The following is a 17,864-nucleotide window of genomic DNA, read 5'->3' on the forward strand; positions in this document are numbered from 1 at the left end:
GATCCTTGAAATAATCTATAGAGTAGAATCTGATGGAGCTCCAAGCCAATCAGATATACTACATAAAGATAAGATTTGGAGGAAATGGCCACAAAGGTTACCAACCTGAGAGAAAATAGCAAATACCAAGGGAAGGGGATCGAATTTGAGGGAAATATTAGGACTTCCAACCTGAAAATGATTTTGAAATATATGTGGAGGTATCCAGGAAATAAATGGGAAGAGAGTTCCCATGATCAGCAGAGGGCCAGACCTGGAGCTGTATGTGATAAGCATATGGGCCACATCTTACACCTTCATAGACTGCCGAAGCGCAGAGCTACAGAGAGTAAAAGGGAGGTAAAAGAGACAGTGGCCAAAAAAGTTTGAAAAAGAATTGTTAGAATTATGAGCATGTTTTGATAAAGATGTGGTTGGTTAGCTTTTTGTTTGTTTGTCTTTTATTAAAGGAGAGACTATAATAGGATAGAACTAAGAAGCCCATTAAATTTGGCTATTACAGAGTTCTTACAGCTCATGGCAAAAGGTGAGGCCAAAATGGAATTGGGAACAAGAAAAGGAAGTAACTTTGTTAAAAGAAGAGTTAATATTGTATAAGATTTGTGAGACTTGAATGTGTTTATAGTCTAAAGATAGACAAGAATGAGTTTGAACCTTAAGAAACAGAAGGAACCCTAAAGAAGATGAAAAGGAATAGGTTTTAAAGCACAAGAGGATAGATTTACTTTCTGAAACAAGGCAAAAAAGAAGTAAGGATTGGTAAAAATTTGGAGGTCAATGGCAGTGAGGCTGAGAAAATACAAGGGAGTTAGGGGAGCTGGTGTGAAGTTACTGGCATTTGGACCACGGCAAGCAAATGTAAACCAACCATGGATGCTGGCTAAGAGGAACAACATGGAAGGGTCCGTGTTGATTTTTAAATCATTAGTTTTTAGTAAGGCCAATAACATTTATATACTATTTTGTAGGGACCTTTTGCAGAAAAAATAGGAAAAACAATGGTCAGATGTGTTGGGAACAGCTTGGCAAAACAACAGAGGCATCGGGGACACGAGGGCTTCCTGTCAGCGTGGAGTTGAAGTGATGGTCTTGGGCTAGGGGAAGCAGCCAGTCCTGCAGGGGCTGCTGTCCTGGGGGTTGGGGAGTCGAGGAACTGGGAGTTGTGGACAGGGTTAGTGGAAGATGTAAGTACTTTAGGTGAGTAATGTGATTTATAGTAGATTCTGCTATAAAATCCAAAGGGAATGATCATGAATCATTAAAAAAAATGAATAGGTCTTACCACTTACCAGTTAAGTGTTTTTTGATATCATATTTTGTGGTTCATCTACTGAGATCCAGTATCATCATCTGTAAAATGGGATCATCATATTTTAGAGATTATTAAAAAAGTTTAAATAAACTAAATCATGTATGAATGACCATGCATTCTTCCTTATTCACATTTAAATAATAATATAAAACAGAAAATGTTTTTTCCAGATTTCCTTAATAATCAAAGAGTTTATCATAATATTGCCATTTCAATGAATGAATTTGTTTCAAATGAATTCATTTAGATTCTTTGTGGAGAACACATTGATTATCAATAAAATTTTCAAGTGTATGCTTTTTAAATTAATTTTCTATGCCATTTTGATATAATTCAAAGATTTCTATTTATGTATACACATACATCCACATACTTGAGAATCTTGATTGACAGCATGAAGTTCAATTATATAAAATATTTAACCACAGCACAAGAGCCATTTGCAGTTTTAAAAAAAATGAAACAATATTCCAATGAATTGTCCATGTATAACAACAAATCAGTAAGAAAGGACAAACCAGCATAGTGAAATAGATAAATCAGATTTAGGCAGGGTAGTTTATTGAATTTAAATTGTGCTCAGTTGGCCCAAGAGCTATATACAAGCAATCCATCTTACGCTGTTAATGGAGGTTCTTGAAATCCACCTGATGTTTGCATTATTAAATTTCAGTCTAATGAGCTCTGCTAATACATATTGAAGATGGTTGTAAGGAGTAGAATGTGAATCTGAGTGGGATAATTTGAAAGAAACATAAGCTGAGCATTTTACATGACTCAAGGGGTATATCTACAATTACACATATAACCAAAATTGAATTTAAATGGAATTTCTATTATCCTTGTCCTTCTACCAGGGAGGATAAGTGTAAATGAAGTAAAAGTCTTTAGAGTTACTGGTGGTTTGTTTTTATTATCTAATTTAATAGATTTGTGCAGTGATACAGAGTGGCATAAAAGTTTTAATATTTCATGACTTTAAATGAAGCCTAAGTATGTATTTAAACTTATAAATGGAAACAGATGTCTGTGTAGTTGGATATAGCACTTCACAACACCATTATATAAGTTTTATATTTTAAGAAAATGCCAATATTAATGATGAAGAGAAAGAAACTTTGAAGAAAAATAGTTATGTGTGCGGTGTGTATTTTCTTTAAATTCCCCTTTTAAGCAAGGTTTTATACTTATAAAAGGATATGTTGATTTTGCATAGGAAAAATATATGCAGCATAAACTGAAAAGCAAGTATGTTTATTTTTTAAATCTCACTTTGCATTACTGGTATCATGGTAATAAAGGCTCATCCAAAGTTTAATGCTGGCACAGTTTGATTCTTTTTCTTTTGACAAGGCAATACTTTTTTAATTTAATATTTCATCAGCTATAATGCTATTAGAAACTTATTTTCACTTAGTTCACTCATCAGGCAGTGAGACGGCAATAAAGGAGAATCGCTCCTTTGAGACGCTAATGCTTTGGAATAAATGATGTGCTAGAACAGAAATTTAATTAATTTACAGAGTATATTGATAGTCCCTTGTTACTATGCTGTATATTTTTAATCTTTTTTAACATCTGTAGTAAAGTGTTTGAAAACCCCTGCAGTTGAGCAACTAGTAGATAATTAAGTAATAAGAAAAGAGGTTTCTAGAGGGAAAAAGATTCTTTTTACCAAATGCTGTCATAACATGAATAAAGAACTGCTACTATGATATGCAATGAAAAAAATAATATGCTACCTAATTTGATACTGTCCCAAAGATATTGTAAGCATCTCATATTTAAGACGTGAACTGTAGCTTAAGAACTTTTCTCTGAAGTTAAAACACACATTACATTGACAAATCAGATGACCAGCAGCTTTACCCAGTTCATATGCCATTGTTTAAACTTATGCTGCTTAAATTCATTTTCCTTTTTGTACAGAGATTAGCTTGAACTGACCTTCAAAGATTCTAAATAAATATTCTTATATTCTGAAAAAGGATTTTAAATGGTTTATTTCAGATTTTCAGACATTTTGTTTTTTTCTTCTGAATACTTCACAAAAAATATGCAAGTAATTTCTTTTCCCTTTCCCCAATATTGTCACTTATGATACAGACATAAAATAATTGCAGAAATTTTATTGTTTTTGTTTTAGCAAAAGCTGATGAAGCATTGAAAGCCAAGGAAAGAAATGAAGAAGAAGCAAAGAAGAGAAAGGAGGAAGGTAAAGTCATATGTTCATTATGTTTCGAAGCATTCATTTTAGTGAGGGGTCATTATTTGGCATGATTTCCTTCATTCCCTGAATAAACCATAGTATTAAATTAGGGGGTACCTCATGCTACTTCTGTGAACCTAAACTATGATACAATATCACACTATATTTGATGTCTTAGACACTAATTAATGTTTGCTAACATAAACATTAGTTTATAAGCATCCTAGTGTATATTCTGGGGATATAGGATATAAAATTATAAAGTAGAGCTGGTGTTGGTTTGTTTTCTTCTGACTTTTATCTTATTTTTAATTAAATGAGAGGTGAAGAGGCAGAGACAGACTCCCATATGCACCCTGACTGGGATCCACCCGGCAAGCCCATACCAGGAGATGCTCTGCCTGGCTGTGCCACAGCTCCATTGTTCAGCAAATGACCTATTTTAGTGCCTGAGGGAAGGCCATGATGCCATTCTCAGCACCCAGAACCACTTGCTGAACCATTTGAGCCATGACTGCGGGATGGGAGGAGAGAGTGAGAAAGAGATGGGGAGTGGTCACTTCTCCTGTGTGCCCTGACTGGAAATCGAACCCAGGACTTCCACATGCTGGGCTGATGCTCTGTCATTGAACCAACTGCCCAGGGCCTGATTTTTTTCTTTAGAGTTAACAATTATCAAAATAAGTCATGGGAAATGGATTGGACTTATCTGCACATTTTGAAATGTTTTAGCAGTGATGAAGAAAAGTCCCCTGGGCAATAAAAAACAACAACTTTAAATAAAAAAGCTCTTAAGAGGGAACAATAAAGTACAAAATGTCAGAAATAATCATACTTCAAATTAAGAAAGCCACATCATTATTTTTTAGATTAAATATTTTCTTTTAATAATAAAGCTAACACCCAAAGCCTACACTAAAAAATCTAACACATTTTTATCATCCCTAAAAATTTTATTTTCCCTTCAGTTTTCTGTGATTTATGTGAGTAAAGATTTTGCCTTTTTCCCCCCTCACAGAGGCTTTTTACATACTTGTTCCAAATTATAGCACTTAAAGTAAGATCCAGGCAAATCTTTCTCAGTGAGTTAAGTTGATGATTCACTTGGACCTGCAATCATGTCATTTTACTGGCTAATTAGCAGAGTAACTATTTCCTCTGTGAGCATTCAAAAAGTTGAAGTCTGATACTGTATTCCAAATACTGCCTTTGAGTGCTATTGTCTAAATCTGAAAATTGTAATTTTTTCCATGTACATATCTTTTACTATGACAGCCAGAAAAAAAAGAATTTAATTCCCAACTTCCAATTGTGAGCTGAGACCCAATAGAACCTAAAATGTTTGAGAATGATTAGATAGAATGATTAAAAGCAGTATTCCATGAGAGCCATGCCCCCAAAACAAATAAAAAAATGAAGAAACAAAACAAAAAACTTGTGTAGATTTAGATGGCAGAAGCCTACAAATAAATAGATTCAAACTAAATATTAACTCTTTTATAGGTATAAATATGTAGTGTTCCTACCTTATTTGACTCCCATAAGTCCAAACTTTATATTCTTTTCCTGGATTAACTGATTTTATGGTAACTTTAGAAAACAAGTAAATCCTAGTGGCAAAAAAAGCCTAAGTAGAAAGCCCTTCTTCTGCCTTTCTGAAGAATATATCTTGGTGTGTATTTCTTTCTTTTGTTTTTTTGGTTTTGTTTTGTTTTTTTTTACAGAGACAGAGTGAGACAGTCAGAGAGAGGGATAGACAGGGACAGACAGGAATGGAGAGAGATGAGAAGCATCAATCATCAGTTTTTCGTTGCGACACCTTAGTTGTTCATTGATTGCTTTCTCATATGTGCCCTGACCATGGGTCTTCAGCAGACCGAGTAACCTCTTGCTCAAGCCAGTGACCTTGGGTCCAAGCTGGTGAGCTTTGCTCAAACCAGATGAGCCCGTGCTCAAACTGGCGACCTTGGGGTCTCGATCCCAGTCTGACACTCTATCCACTGCACCACCGCCCATTCAGGCTCTTGGTGTTATTAATGGAAGCAATCTGTCTGATTTCAGTTATGCTTATGGTCATCCATAATATAAATAGGTATACTACTAGATGCAAAATAGTCTAGCAAATTATAATATTTGAGTGCTCCTGTATTATGTGGTATTCTGATCAATATAACTAATTGAAAACATAATAGCCCTTAAAATACACTGTGGTACTGCAAATTATAAGAGTGGTACTTATTACCAACCAACACAGTGACTATATCTTGTAGTAGTTATTAGTCTAATCCCATTAATTCAAATCTTAATTGGAATCATAATCAGTTGAAAAAAAAGATGGCACTTATATGAGAACCACAAATCTTGACCTTTCTATGTGTTTTATTATTTTGAAGTATATATAATATAAATGCATGCTCTAGTGAAAGAAACTTTAAACACTTAAGAATCCCTCATTTATGTGGTGATAGCTGATATTTCTAATAATCTGTTTTTATCATTAAATTGGTATTGAACATCTTTTTTTAAGACTTTATTCATTTTAGAAAGGAGAGAGAGAGAGAAAGAGAGAAAAGGGGGGAGGAGCAGGAAGCATCAACTCCCATATATGCCTTGACCAGACAAGCCCAGGTTTTCAAACCAGTGACCTCAGCATTCCAGGTTGATGCTTTATCCACTGCGCCACCACAGGCCAGCCCTAAACATCTTTAAAAGGATATTTTATTAAGAATGTCTTAAGTAACTATAAATACTTGAATGTTAATATTGTAATTCTTTTGAAAGTATCTTTCATTTAGACTTTTAAGTCATGGTGACCTTGCACTTAGTCTGATCTACAGTAACCTTTTTCATTTCAATACCTGAGAATTGTTGGAAAAACACATCCCTCCAATTATAGCTGTTTCAATTAGCATCTTTATAAATCTGTCATCCTAACTAATGTATATAGACTCTAGGATTATATAGGATTTAGTATCCACAATGCCTAGCCGTAGTAGATACTCAGTTTCTTGATTATTGCATGAATGAATGAATGGATGACCAGTTTAACTTTCATTCTTTTAAATCCAACTTAAGTAAATTATTTTGAGATTGTAGTGAATTCCAAATAACCTAATTAAAAGTCTAACTCTCTTGACCAAGCGGTGGCACAGTGGATAGGGTGTTGGCCTGGGATGCTGAGGACCCAGGTTCAAAACCCCAAGGTCACCGGCTTGAGTGCAGTCTCACCAGCTTGAGTGGGGGGTCGCTGGCTTGAGCTTGGCATCATAAACATGACACCATGATCGTGGGCTTGAGCCCGAAGGTTGCTCAAGGTTATTGGCTTAAGCAAGGGATCACTGGCTTGGCTGGAGTCTGCTGGTCAAGGCACATAAGATAAAGCAATCAATGAACAACTAAGATGCTGCAATGAAGAATTGATGCTTCTCATCTCTATCCCTTCCTGCCTCTCTCTCTCTCTCTCTCTCTCTCTCTAAAAAAAAAAAAAAGAAAGTCTAACCCATCTGTTATGTCACTTTTCTAAGACAGGCCCTCACCCATTTGTGTATTTCTCAAAAGAATTTATAGCCATTCAAAAAGAAACCAAGGAATTTCTAATACTATCAGTACTTGCTAGTATGACTAATCAGGTCTTTCCCTGAGCTCACTCAGTTTTTTTTATGCATACAAAAAAGCATAAGAAAATTATGTTAAAAAAAATTCTACTGGTAAAACAATCTAATGATGCTAATTAAGAAATAAAACATGTTTTATTCAGTAGTTTTCCTTTGCTTATTCTTTGTGGGTAAAAGTAAATCACAAGCTAGATTCTTTGTTGTTGTTTGCTTCCAATTTTCTTTTCTTGTGGATTGCCTAGAGACTTGAATGCTATCAAATTAACCTTTCTGAAAATGATTAGTGTATAAGCTACATTTATTTTGCTTTATATAATTAATCCAGCTGCAATTGAAGCCTGAGATACATCTCTATATGCATGTGTATATATTTCTGCATCTGAAAGAATAACTTTTTTTTCCAATCTTTAAGCCACTGTAATTTATTGTAATTCACTCTATCGCATCATTAATACAGTTCATCTCTTAATTTGTCAGCGTACAGACATGCAGCAGAGGTTTGGTAAAATGTAGATAGCTATTATTTGCCAGCTCCCTTTATCCACTCTCTTATTTCTAAAGACCTACTGTGTTAGCATAGCAAGATCTGTGCCTTGCAAATATGTCCTATTATGCAATTCTTTTCTTGGAGTTTTCTTAAATCAATATCATAAGTGTACTTGCAAATATACCCAAGATAAAAGTCAGACTACTCACCGAAACTTGTCCAGGGTTACTGCTTTGCCTTCTACCCTTTAAACAATTGGCCCCTGTTTAGTGTGCCTTTCATGGTCCTTACACTGCTCAGTAGATTGTTCACTTACTGAGTATAACTAGTATATCAGTATGGGCTCTCTTTTTGAATCATTTCCTCTCTGACTCTCCATTTTACCTGTATTATGTAAATGGTACATTATTTGGAGTAAGAGTCAACTGAATATTTAAAGTTTAGGTTTATAGTACCCTTCTTTAAAACTAAGCACTTTTTCTAATTCTAGATTATATTTTAGGAGAAATGAATAGTATTAAATCTTTCAATTCCATTTTCTTTTTCTTTGACCTACTAAATGCTTGACTTCAACTTTCACATTTTTTCTGTATGTGTTTGAAAATGTTTCTACTACATTGTATTAACAATTGTTTCAACTTTTATTCTTTTGATTTATTTTTGTATCATTGAATGCTTTAGCATAACCTCTTAGGTTTTATTTTTATATTAATACTGTATGCATTTAAGGGTTCTAATTATGTTTTAAATGCAGTAAAAGCATAATAGTCTTTCTTTGCATTTTGACTTCTAATATGATTTTCTTATCTGTGGCATACATATAGTAGCTTTTCAGTTCTTTCTCCATGTTTATTCAAAATAGCTCTACCCATCTCTTAGTTTTCTACTTCAAATATTTTTGTTTACAAAAGTGTTAGGCAATCCATTCTAAATTACTCATGGAAATAGTGGACAGTGACAATCTGAACATAATATGAGGTAGTTCAAGTTTCATTTGTTTCAGTTGGAACCACATCTGATTGACAAGAGGAAAAATAGATTAGCCTTGATTTTATCTATGTTGTTGTTAATCCTTTGGCAAAGGTGGGGGTTGAAATACTAATAGCTGAAAGGAAAAACACGTGCCAGGAAATGTTCTAAGTGCTTTACATATTCGAACTCCCTTATCCTCATGAACACTCTGAGGTTTGTGCTGTCAAGGAGTGCTTAATAACTTGCTCAATAGCTAGTAGGCAATGCAGCGAGTACTCAAACCCAGGCAGTGGGACTCCAATATGCATCCTCCATCTTTAAACAGCCTATACAGATCACAGTCCTTAGGATTAGAGTTCAAATAAATATGACTCAGTGCAGTCATCCTCAATGCTTTACCTTCCTCTCTGGATCGTGCCCTCTAGCTCTTAAGTTATACTTGTTTATTTTCCGGGTCCTCAGATTTGTATCCATATTACGTTGCCTCACTCGGATTTCTGGGGTACCTAACAGGTGAGGTACTCTAGCCTCAGAGGCACATGTTTCAAAGTGTTTTCATCATTTCTCCCTTGCTCTTCTTTCTAGTGACTGGCTTGTCTATGTAACACACTCACTCGTCAAATCCACACCAGCCCTCACAGCCTGGACCAGAGCCAGACCAAAGCATCTAGTTTCTTAGGTTTTATTCTCGGAGAGCCTGGCTCTCCTAGTGCAGCTGAAGCACATTTTAGCACCTAGTCTTAGCCACACACAGGGGGAACTGCTGCAGTCCCTTTTCGGGGGATCTCTGCCTAAGACCAGAGAAGACAGTGAATGTTTGGGATTCTAAAGCATCCTTTGTCCCCTCAGGAAACCCTTTATAAGATGGGAAGTAAAGTTAGTAAAGTTAATAGTTATCATTTAGGAGACACTATTTATTCATTGGTTGCAGGGAAATAAAGATTGTCCTTTTTGTATTGTCTTGAATTGGCTACTCATTATAATACTATTTTCTTGTTAGGTTTAAATATTTGAAAATTTATGCCTTCCTTTCTTTGTCTTTCTGTATTAGGTACTTCTATTCCAAGATTTAAAATAGCCCTTTAGGAAATTTGTGTTCCATGTATTGGATTTAGTAGTCCTACATCTTTCATAATGTAATAATTTCTTTAAATATCTGAATAGTGTTTTAACAGATAAGCTCTAATATTGAAGAGCTGTTTTCTTTAAATAACTGAATCTGCTTAGTTTGAATGCATTGCTTTATTCCATATTATTTTCTTCAAGTTCTTATTTGGTCAAAAATGACTCAACAACAGACACTTGGTTATTTAGCCCACCATCTGTCTTACTTCCCTCAGTGATGATTTGTCCTTTATAGTCCCCTTGATTACAAGTGTGCAAGAACTTGATTTTTATTTTTATTTATTCATTTATTTATTATTAAGTGAAAGGAGGGAGGCAGAGACAGACTCCTGCCTGTGCCCTGACTGGGATCCTCCTAGCAAGCCCCATACCAGGCAATGCTCTGCCCATCTGGGCAGTTGGCTTCATTGCCTGGCAACCAGGCTATTTTAGTGTCTGAAGCGAGGCCATGCAGCCATCCTCAGCACCCGGGGCCAACTTTGCTCAAAACATTCAAGCTATGACTGCAGGAGGGGAAGAGACAGAAAGATTGGGGGAGGGGTAGAGAAGCAGATGGTCATTTCTCCTGCATGCCCTGACCAGGAATCGAACCCAGGACTTCTACACGCCAGGCCGATGCTCTACCACTGAGCAAACTGGCCAGGCCCAAGAACTCGATTTTTAAATAGTTTTAACCTTTCTTTCATGTACAGTTTTATCTGTATTATATTTCATATCATTTATTCCTTAGTTCTGAAGCTTTTAGTAAATGTGTACTATTTCATTTTTAACTAACTTTAACAAACCAAAGAATTCCTCATTTTCCTAATAACTTTATTAATAATATTTTTGCTTCATATGCATTCAGCAATACCCTGTATGGACTTGGAAGCCAATTTAGATCACATTTTACTTATTTTCAGTTAGATGTTCATGTTTACGGAACAAAGATACACTGATAACCATTTAACCATGTCCAGGCCTCCAGTGACTGACCATTGTATAATGCATTAACAATTTAAATGTTTTTTGTGCTCTAAACACACAAATTTCAAGATGAGCTAAGAACTATAGCTTTTTTTAATGAGATATTTCTGAAATAAATTAAACATTAGGAAGCTGACATACATATTGAATGCCTACATGTGTACAATCCTGGCAGTAATCTAGGGGAGCCATTGCAATACATGGAGTCAATTGTACTCTAGTGGAAATAGCCCTAGCTCCTTCTGGTTATAGTAAGAGATTGAGGTTCAGAATCTCAGCTCTGCCGTTTACTGGCTCCATGACTAAGCAAGTCCCTTAACTTCATTGTGACTCTAAAGTGAGGAAGATGATAAAATTTGCCTATAATTGTTATAAATACAAATAGCATATAATATTTAAAAATCACTTCATAACTGCATAGTATTGTATAAATATGCTATCACTCAGAATTGCAACACAAAAGGGTATAATGCTCATCCTTTAGCATGCATTTCTTTAATAACTTTTATTAATTCAAAAAGCTTACTGACCATTTCTTTTGCCCATTTTTTGATTGGATTATTTGTCTTCCTGGTGTTGAGTTTTACAAGTTCTTTATAAATTTTTGTTATTAACCCCTTATCAGACATATTGTCAAATATGTTCTCCCATTGTGTAGTTTGTCTTTTTATTCTGTTATTGTCTTTAGCTTTTTTATTGTGAAAAAAGCTTTTTAGTTTGATATAGTCCCATTTGTTCATCCTGTCCTTTATTTAGCTTGCCCATGGAGATAAATCAGCAAATATATTTCTGTGAGAGATGTCATAGAGCTTACTGCCTATGTTTTCTTCCAAGATGAGCATGGTTTCATGGCTTACATTCAAGTCTTTTATCCACTTTGAGTTGATTTTTGTCAATGGTATAAGTTGGTGGTCTAGTTTAATTTTTTTGCAGGTAGATACCCAATTTTCCCAACAACATTTATTAAAGAGGCTGTCTTTACTCCACTGTATGCTCTTACCTCCTTTGTCAAATATCAGTTGTCCATAGAGCTGTGGGTTTATTTCTGGGTTCTCTGTTCTGTTCCATTGATCTATATGCCTGTTCTTATGCCAGTGCCAGGCTATTTTGAGTACAGTGGCCTTGTTGTATATACAGATGGCCAATAGGCATATGAAAAAATGTTCAACATCACTAATCATTAGAGAAATGCCAATTAAAACCACAATGAGATATCATCTCACACCAGTCAGAATGGCGCTCATCAACAAAACAACACAGAATAAATGCTGGCGAGGATGTGGAGAAAAGGGAACCCTCCTGCACTGCTGGTGGGAATGCATACTGGTGCAGCCACTGTGGAAAACAGTATGGAGATTCCTCAAAAACTTAAAAATCGAACTGCCTTTTGACCCAGCTATCCCACTTTTAGAAATACTTCCTAAGAACACCATAGCACTGTTCCAAAAGGAGAAATACACCCCCGTGTTTATGGCAGCATTGTTCACAATAGCGAAAATCTGGAAACAGTTTAAGTGTCCATCAGTGGACGAGTGGATTAAAAAGCTTTGGTACATATATACTATGGAATACTACTCAGCCATAAGAAATGATGACATCGGATCATTTACAGCAGTGCTCCCTAACCTTTTTTGGGCCACGGACCAGTTTAATGTCAGAAAATATTTTCACGGACTGGCCTTTAGGGTGGGACGGATAAATGTATCACGTGACCGAGACAAGCATCAAGATTGAGTCTTAGACAGATGTAACAGAGGGAATCTGGTCATTTTTTAAAAATAAAACATTGTTCAGACTTAAATATAAATAAAATGGAAATAATGTAAGTTATTTATTCTTTCTCTGTGGAGCGGTACTAAATGGCCCATGGACCTGTACCGGCCCGGGGTTTGGGGACCACTGATTTACAGTAACATGGATGGACCTTGATAACATTATACTGAGTGAAATAATTAAATCAGAAAAAACTAAGAACTATATGAATCCATTCATAGATGGGACATAAAAATGAGACTCAGAGACATGGACAAGAATATGATGATAAAAAAAAAATGGCCCTGGCCGGTTGGCTCAGCAGTAGAGCATCGGCCTGGCGTGCAGGGGACCCGGGTTCGATTCCCGGCCAGGGCACATAGGAGAAGCGCCCATTTGCTTCTCTACCCACCCCCTTCCTCTCTGTCTCTCTCTTCCCCTCCCGCAACCAAGGCTCCATTGGAGCAAAGATGGCCCGGGCACTGGGGATGGCTCCTTGGCCTCTGCCCCAGGCACTCGAGTGGCTCTGGTCGCAGCAGAGCGACGCCCCTGGTGGGCGTGCTGGGTGGATCCCAATCGGGCGCATGCGGGAGTCTGTCTGACTGTCTCTCCCAGTTTCCAGCTTCAGAAAAATACAAAAAAAAAAAAAAAAAAAAAAAAGAATGTGATGGTAATGGGGGGGGAGAAAGGCAAAGGAGGTGGTGGGGGAGGGGAGGGGCACAAAGAAAACCAGGTGACGGAAGACAATTTGACTTTGGGTGAGGGGTATGCAACATAATCAAATGTCAAAATAATCTGGAGATGTTTTCTCTGAACATATGTACCCTGATTTATCAATATCACCTCATTAAAATTAAAAAAAAAAAAGGTTACTGACCAACCAGTACATTCTGGGCACTGTTCTAAGCTATATGAATAGAGCAGTGAAAAAGGAAATTGAGGCTTCTGCACTCTAAGAGCCTACATTCTGGAGGGGGGAAGACAGAAAATAAGTATTAAAACAAATAATTGAATACAGTGAATTAAATAGGGATTAGTGTTTTCTCATCCTCAGTGTGATCTAAGGTGGACCCTTTAAACTCAGTTTCCCTTCCTGTTCATAAATAAGGATGATAATTGTCTATCATGTGAGAATATACTATAGTTGTGATATATAGGTTTGAAACTATTTTATAGACTTTATAAAATATTAGTTGTTGCTCTTTTATTATTTATTTTAAAAATACTTTAGCACTCCTCAGTAATTCATAGGTAAGAAAAGGAAATCATGGTGGAAAATATAAAACCATATATCAAAACTTACGGGAAGAAGGTAATGTGGTAGAACTAGCTTATTTGAACTCACCCTCCTTCTCAAAAGAGATAGAAAAGCTGGCCAAAATGTTAAAACATATATGTGAAGGCATCAGAGAGTTACAAAGCCAGTGGAGAAGTGGGTCCCAGTTCCAGGAAAGAAGGTGGAATTCAATATTTGGAGTCATTTTTTTCCCTAAAGATGATTACAGTTGTTGCATTTATCTGCTATTCTTGAAGAAGTCACTGTTAGGATAAGAATCTAGGCAGACCCTTTGAGAAACTCATAGAACTAGGGGGACAAAATCTGGAGTTCAGAGCCAGTAGAGAAAGGGAAGATGTTGATGAAAGCACCAGGCTTTGCTTTGGACTCTTAACAGATTACTCCCTAAAAGTCAGCATTAACCAGATATAGCCCTCATAGAAACTGCAGCCCAGCTTTGAATTTTGATTCCTGATTGAATTAAGTTGATTCAAATTTGCTAGTGCCCCAGTCCATTACCAGAACAAAACATAAATTCTTTCTGAAAGAAGGTAGCACTTTTGGAAGCTTTAGATTATCTTTATAGTTGTTTCAAATAATCTGGACATCCATTAAAAATAACCAGGTGTATGAAAAAATAAGATAAGATTAAAAAGATCATGAGAAACAAGAGGACAAGAGAAACAATAGTCAGTAGGAATAGATACACAGAGGATCTAAATAATGGAGTTGTTAGATACAGAGTTTAACGTCACTCTACTTATTTATTCATGGAAATAAAAGCCAACTTCAGGTGAGACTTGAAAGTATTTAAAAAATCAAAAGAAAGTATTGAGAATACTGGAAAAGTAAATTGACTGAAATCAAGAACTTAATGAGGGCTTAAGTTTCAGCAAGGCAGAACAGAAATAAATTAGAGTATTGCTAGATGGAGTAGAGGAAAACATCTTGAATGAAGCACTGAAAAATAACAGCATGGAAACTATAGGAAGGAGCTTAAGAGATGTAAGGGAGGCCTGACCTGTGGTGGCGCAGTGGATAAAGCATCGACCTGGAAATGCTGAGGTTGCCAGTTCGAAACCCTGGGCTTGCCTGGTCAAGGCACATATGGGAGTTGATGCTTCCAGCTTCTCCCCACCTTCTCTCTCTGTCTCTCTCTCTCTCTCCCTTTCTCTCTCCTCTCTAAAATGAATAAATAAAGTTAAAAAAAAAACTTTAAAAAAAAAAGATGTCAGGGATATGATGAAAGTTTTACAATGAGTATAATAGTAGTCCCAGAAAAAGATAGAGATTTAAAATAAGCAGTATTTAACTAGAAATGTCTGAGAATTTTTCAAAGCTTTCAGAAGACATCAAGCTACACTAATGAAGCACTACAAACTCTTGTCAAGGCACATACAATGAAAGCTGGAACCTAAGCATGTTACAATAAATGTTATATAAACCAAACACAAAGAGAAAATCAAAACAGGAGAGAAAATGGATTCTATTCAAAGGCATTATTCACAGTAGCCAAAAAGTAGAAACAAAAATATCCATCAACGAGATGTGGTATATTCATCTAATAAATACTATTCAGCAATTACAAGGAATGAAATACTGATACATGTTACATATTAGAACATGAATGAGACTGAAAAACATTGTGCTAGATTGAAGAAGTTAGACAGGAAAGACTGAATGTTGTATGATTCTATTTATATGAAATGCCTGTAGAGACAAATGTTCTGAAATCATGGTGGGAACAATAAATGCTTACCAAGCTTCAGTTGGTCTCTTCCCTTGCTCCAGAAAAGTAAAAAAAAAGAATTCTTCTTAGAGCCTTCACCTGGAAAGATGGAAATTTCTCCCTTTTCTTTGCCTGGCTAATACATCCCAGTACTTCTGGTGCCAGCTTAAATATTGTGTCTTTAGAGGAACTATATCCTTTGCTCACAATTAATTATGATGCTCTCTTCTAGCACCTCATGCTATTTTTTTCATAGTATTTATTATAATTGTTAATTATTTATTGTTTAACAAATACACTATTCTAGTTCTAGGCTATAGTAGAAAACAGAACATGAAGCACATTCTAGTAGAGAGAGATATTTAATAAACATAAGTAACTAAATATAAGAAAAGATGACAGCTGGCAGGGTAAACAGTAGAACATTGGTGAAAGAGGAAGGGGGAGGGATGCCATTGTTTATATAGTATCTTCAGGAACAGTCTATAATAATATGACATTTGAGCAGAATTTTGAATGAATATACATACCTTTCGAACTAATACAGTCTTGGTTTCTTCTTTTTCATGTAAATCCCACTCTTGTAAATCAATATTCTTAAATTTTTAATTGTTCAATGTTGTATTTGTTTAAGAAGAGATATGAAAATGTAAATAGTGTAGTTTAATCTCTTGCCAGCTAACATTTGTAAATTTGTATTATATACCATCTTATCACTCTAACTACTTTGGCAAGTTAAAAATTATTAGTGTTTTCTCCAAGAATGTCAGAATTATTTTACATTATTACCAAATTCTGTCTCACATCTATGAACTTACAAAAAACAAATGAGTAGTAATTTTTGTTGTAGAGATGACAGTAAGAAAAGAGCCTTAATTTGTTAAACTACTAGACATAATGAAATTGAGACTGTCATAACATCATACAAAAACACAATTCTGACTACTTCTCTTCCCCTCCTACATAAAGTTATCAATATATTTGTTTTGATGTTCATCTTATGTATCTATAGAGAGCCTGTGTTACTTATCAAGAGTTATCTCTTACTGGCAGGGACTGTCTTGTGTGTCTACAGAGGTAGGATATCACTATAACTCCCTCTTCCCTTCCCACCAGGTTGTTTTTTAGCAGTAGCTGAACTAATAAGGTCAAAACCTGGGTGCATGTCTGAAGTAAAAAAAAAAAAAAACAACTTGTTAGTATAAATGATTATGAATCAGAAATCTAGTTTGATTATTCTAGAAATTCTTTTATTTTCAATTTTAAAATATAAAGTCCTCAGTAGTTATTTTGTGAAAGAAGTGTATCCAAAGAAAGAGGTTGAAAATGGAGAGTGCTATTGTTTTCAGTTTTTAATGTGTACAAGGTTGTTGACTAAAAGATAAAAGGAGAAAACTAAGCAAAAGAAACATATTAACAAAAAGAAAACAAATTTATGGAAGATAATCAGCATCATATGGCATTTTATCATTATGGATTAATTTGGTATGAGTGCTTATTTTTAGAATTACTACTTATAATAAATTTTATAGATCCAGGGATTAATGAGATAGTATCAAACAAATAATAGAAGCAAGTGCCTATGGGTACAGTCATCAAATATCCTTGAGGTCTTTTTAAATATATATAGTATACCTATTCCCAGGCCTCACCTCAGACCAAAAACTCAAGACAGGCCCAGTGGTGGTCATTTAACCAGCCAACCAACACCAAGCTGTAGATAGGCATTTTTGAACTACTGGTCTAAACCATTCAAATTTGTAGCTAATAATTTGAGGTGCTATATTATGTTTTTTACAAATGACATTGGCTTTAATGCACCCAAGTTATTGTCTCCTTCAGTGAAATCGGTTTTCAAGACATACAATGGATTAAGCCTTGTGACCTTATAGTATCACCTAATTTTGATTTTGTTGTTGCCTTACTAAAAACAGTTTAACCAAGCTTGATAACTCACTTTGTTCACCAGTTATGACTCCAAATGTCTAACACTACTGACACATATAATCCAGCCTCCAAGGATTGTGTGTTTGACAACATTTAAATTATTCAAGAGATTGTTTGGTCGACTATGAAAAAAATATTGTGGTCGTATGGTAGGCTAAGAAAGTCAAAGTATTAAAGCAATGAATATCATTTAAATAAATGATGTTTGAAGGAAAAACACTTATGTGTACTGGTTTGTTTTTCAAATCAATCACATTATTTTATCTATCTCCTCTCATCCTTCTTTGTAATCTCAGGCTTTCAGTCCTTACTCAGAATAGTCACTCCTAATGTTTGCTGCTCATATTTTCCCATTAATGATGTCTCTAATAATGATGAGCTAATAAGCCTGTGACATTCTGTGATAAACCACACAGACTTGTTAGGGCAATCAAGTTGGGGATATTGCTGGTAGCTATAAAATGACTTAACTGAT

At 35.4% G+C, this 17,864-nt stretch overlaps 1 protein-coding gene across 1 annotated transcript in view; it reads left to right on the top strand.

Moving 5' to 3' along the window:
- The window catches only part of RSRC1 (arginine and serine rich coiled-coil 1), a 557,291-nt gene that overhangs the window by 458,011 nt on the left and 81,416 nt on the right, over positions 1 to 17,864 (top strand). Inside the window, exon 7 of the mRNA XM_066259039.1 lies at positions 3,459 to 3,527. Within this exon, the coding sequence (XP_066115136.1) occupies positions 3,459 to 3,527 (69 nt within the window). The remainder of the gene's footprint in view (positions 1 to 3,458; positions 3,528 to 17,864) is intronic.

Source organism: Saccopteryx bilineata, chromosome 2 (genome assembly GCF_036850765.1).
Source record: "Saccopteryx bilineata isolate mSacBil1 chromosome 2, mSacBil1_pri_phased_curated, whole genome shotgun sequence".
NCBI lineage: Eukaryota > Metazoa > Chordata > Mammalia > Chiroptera > Emballonuridae > Saccopteryx > Saccopteryx bilineata.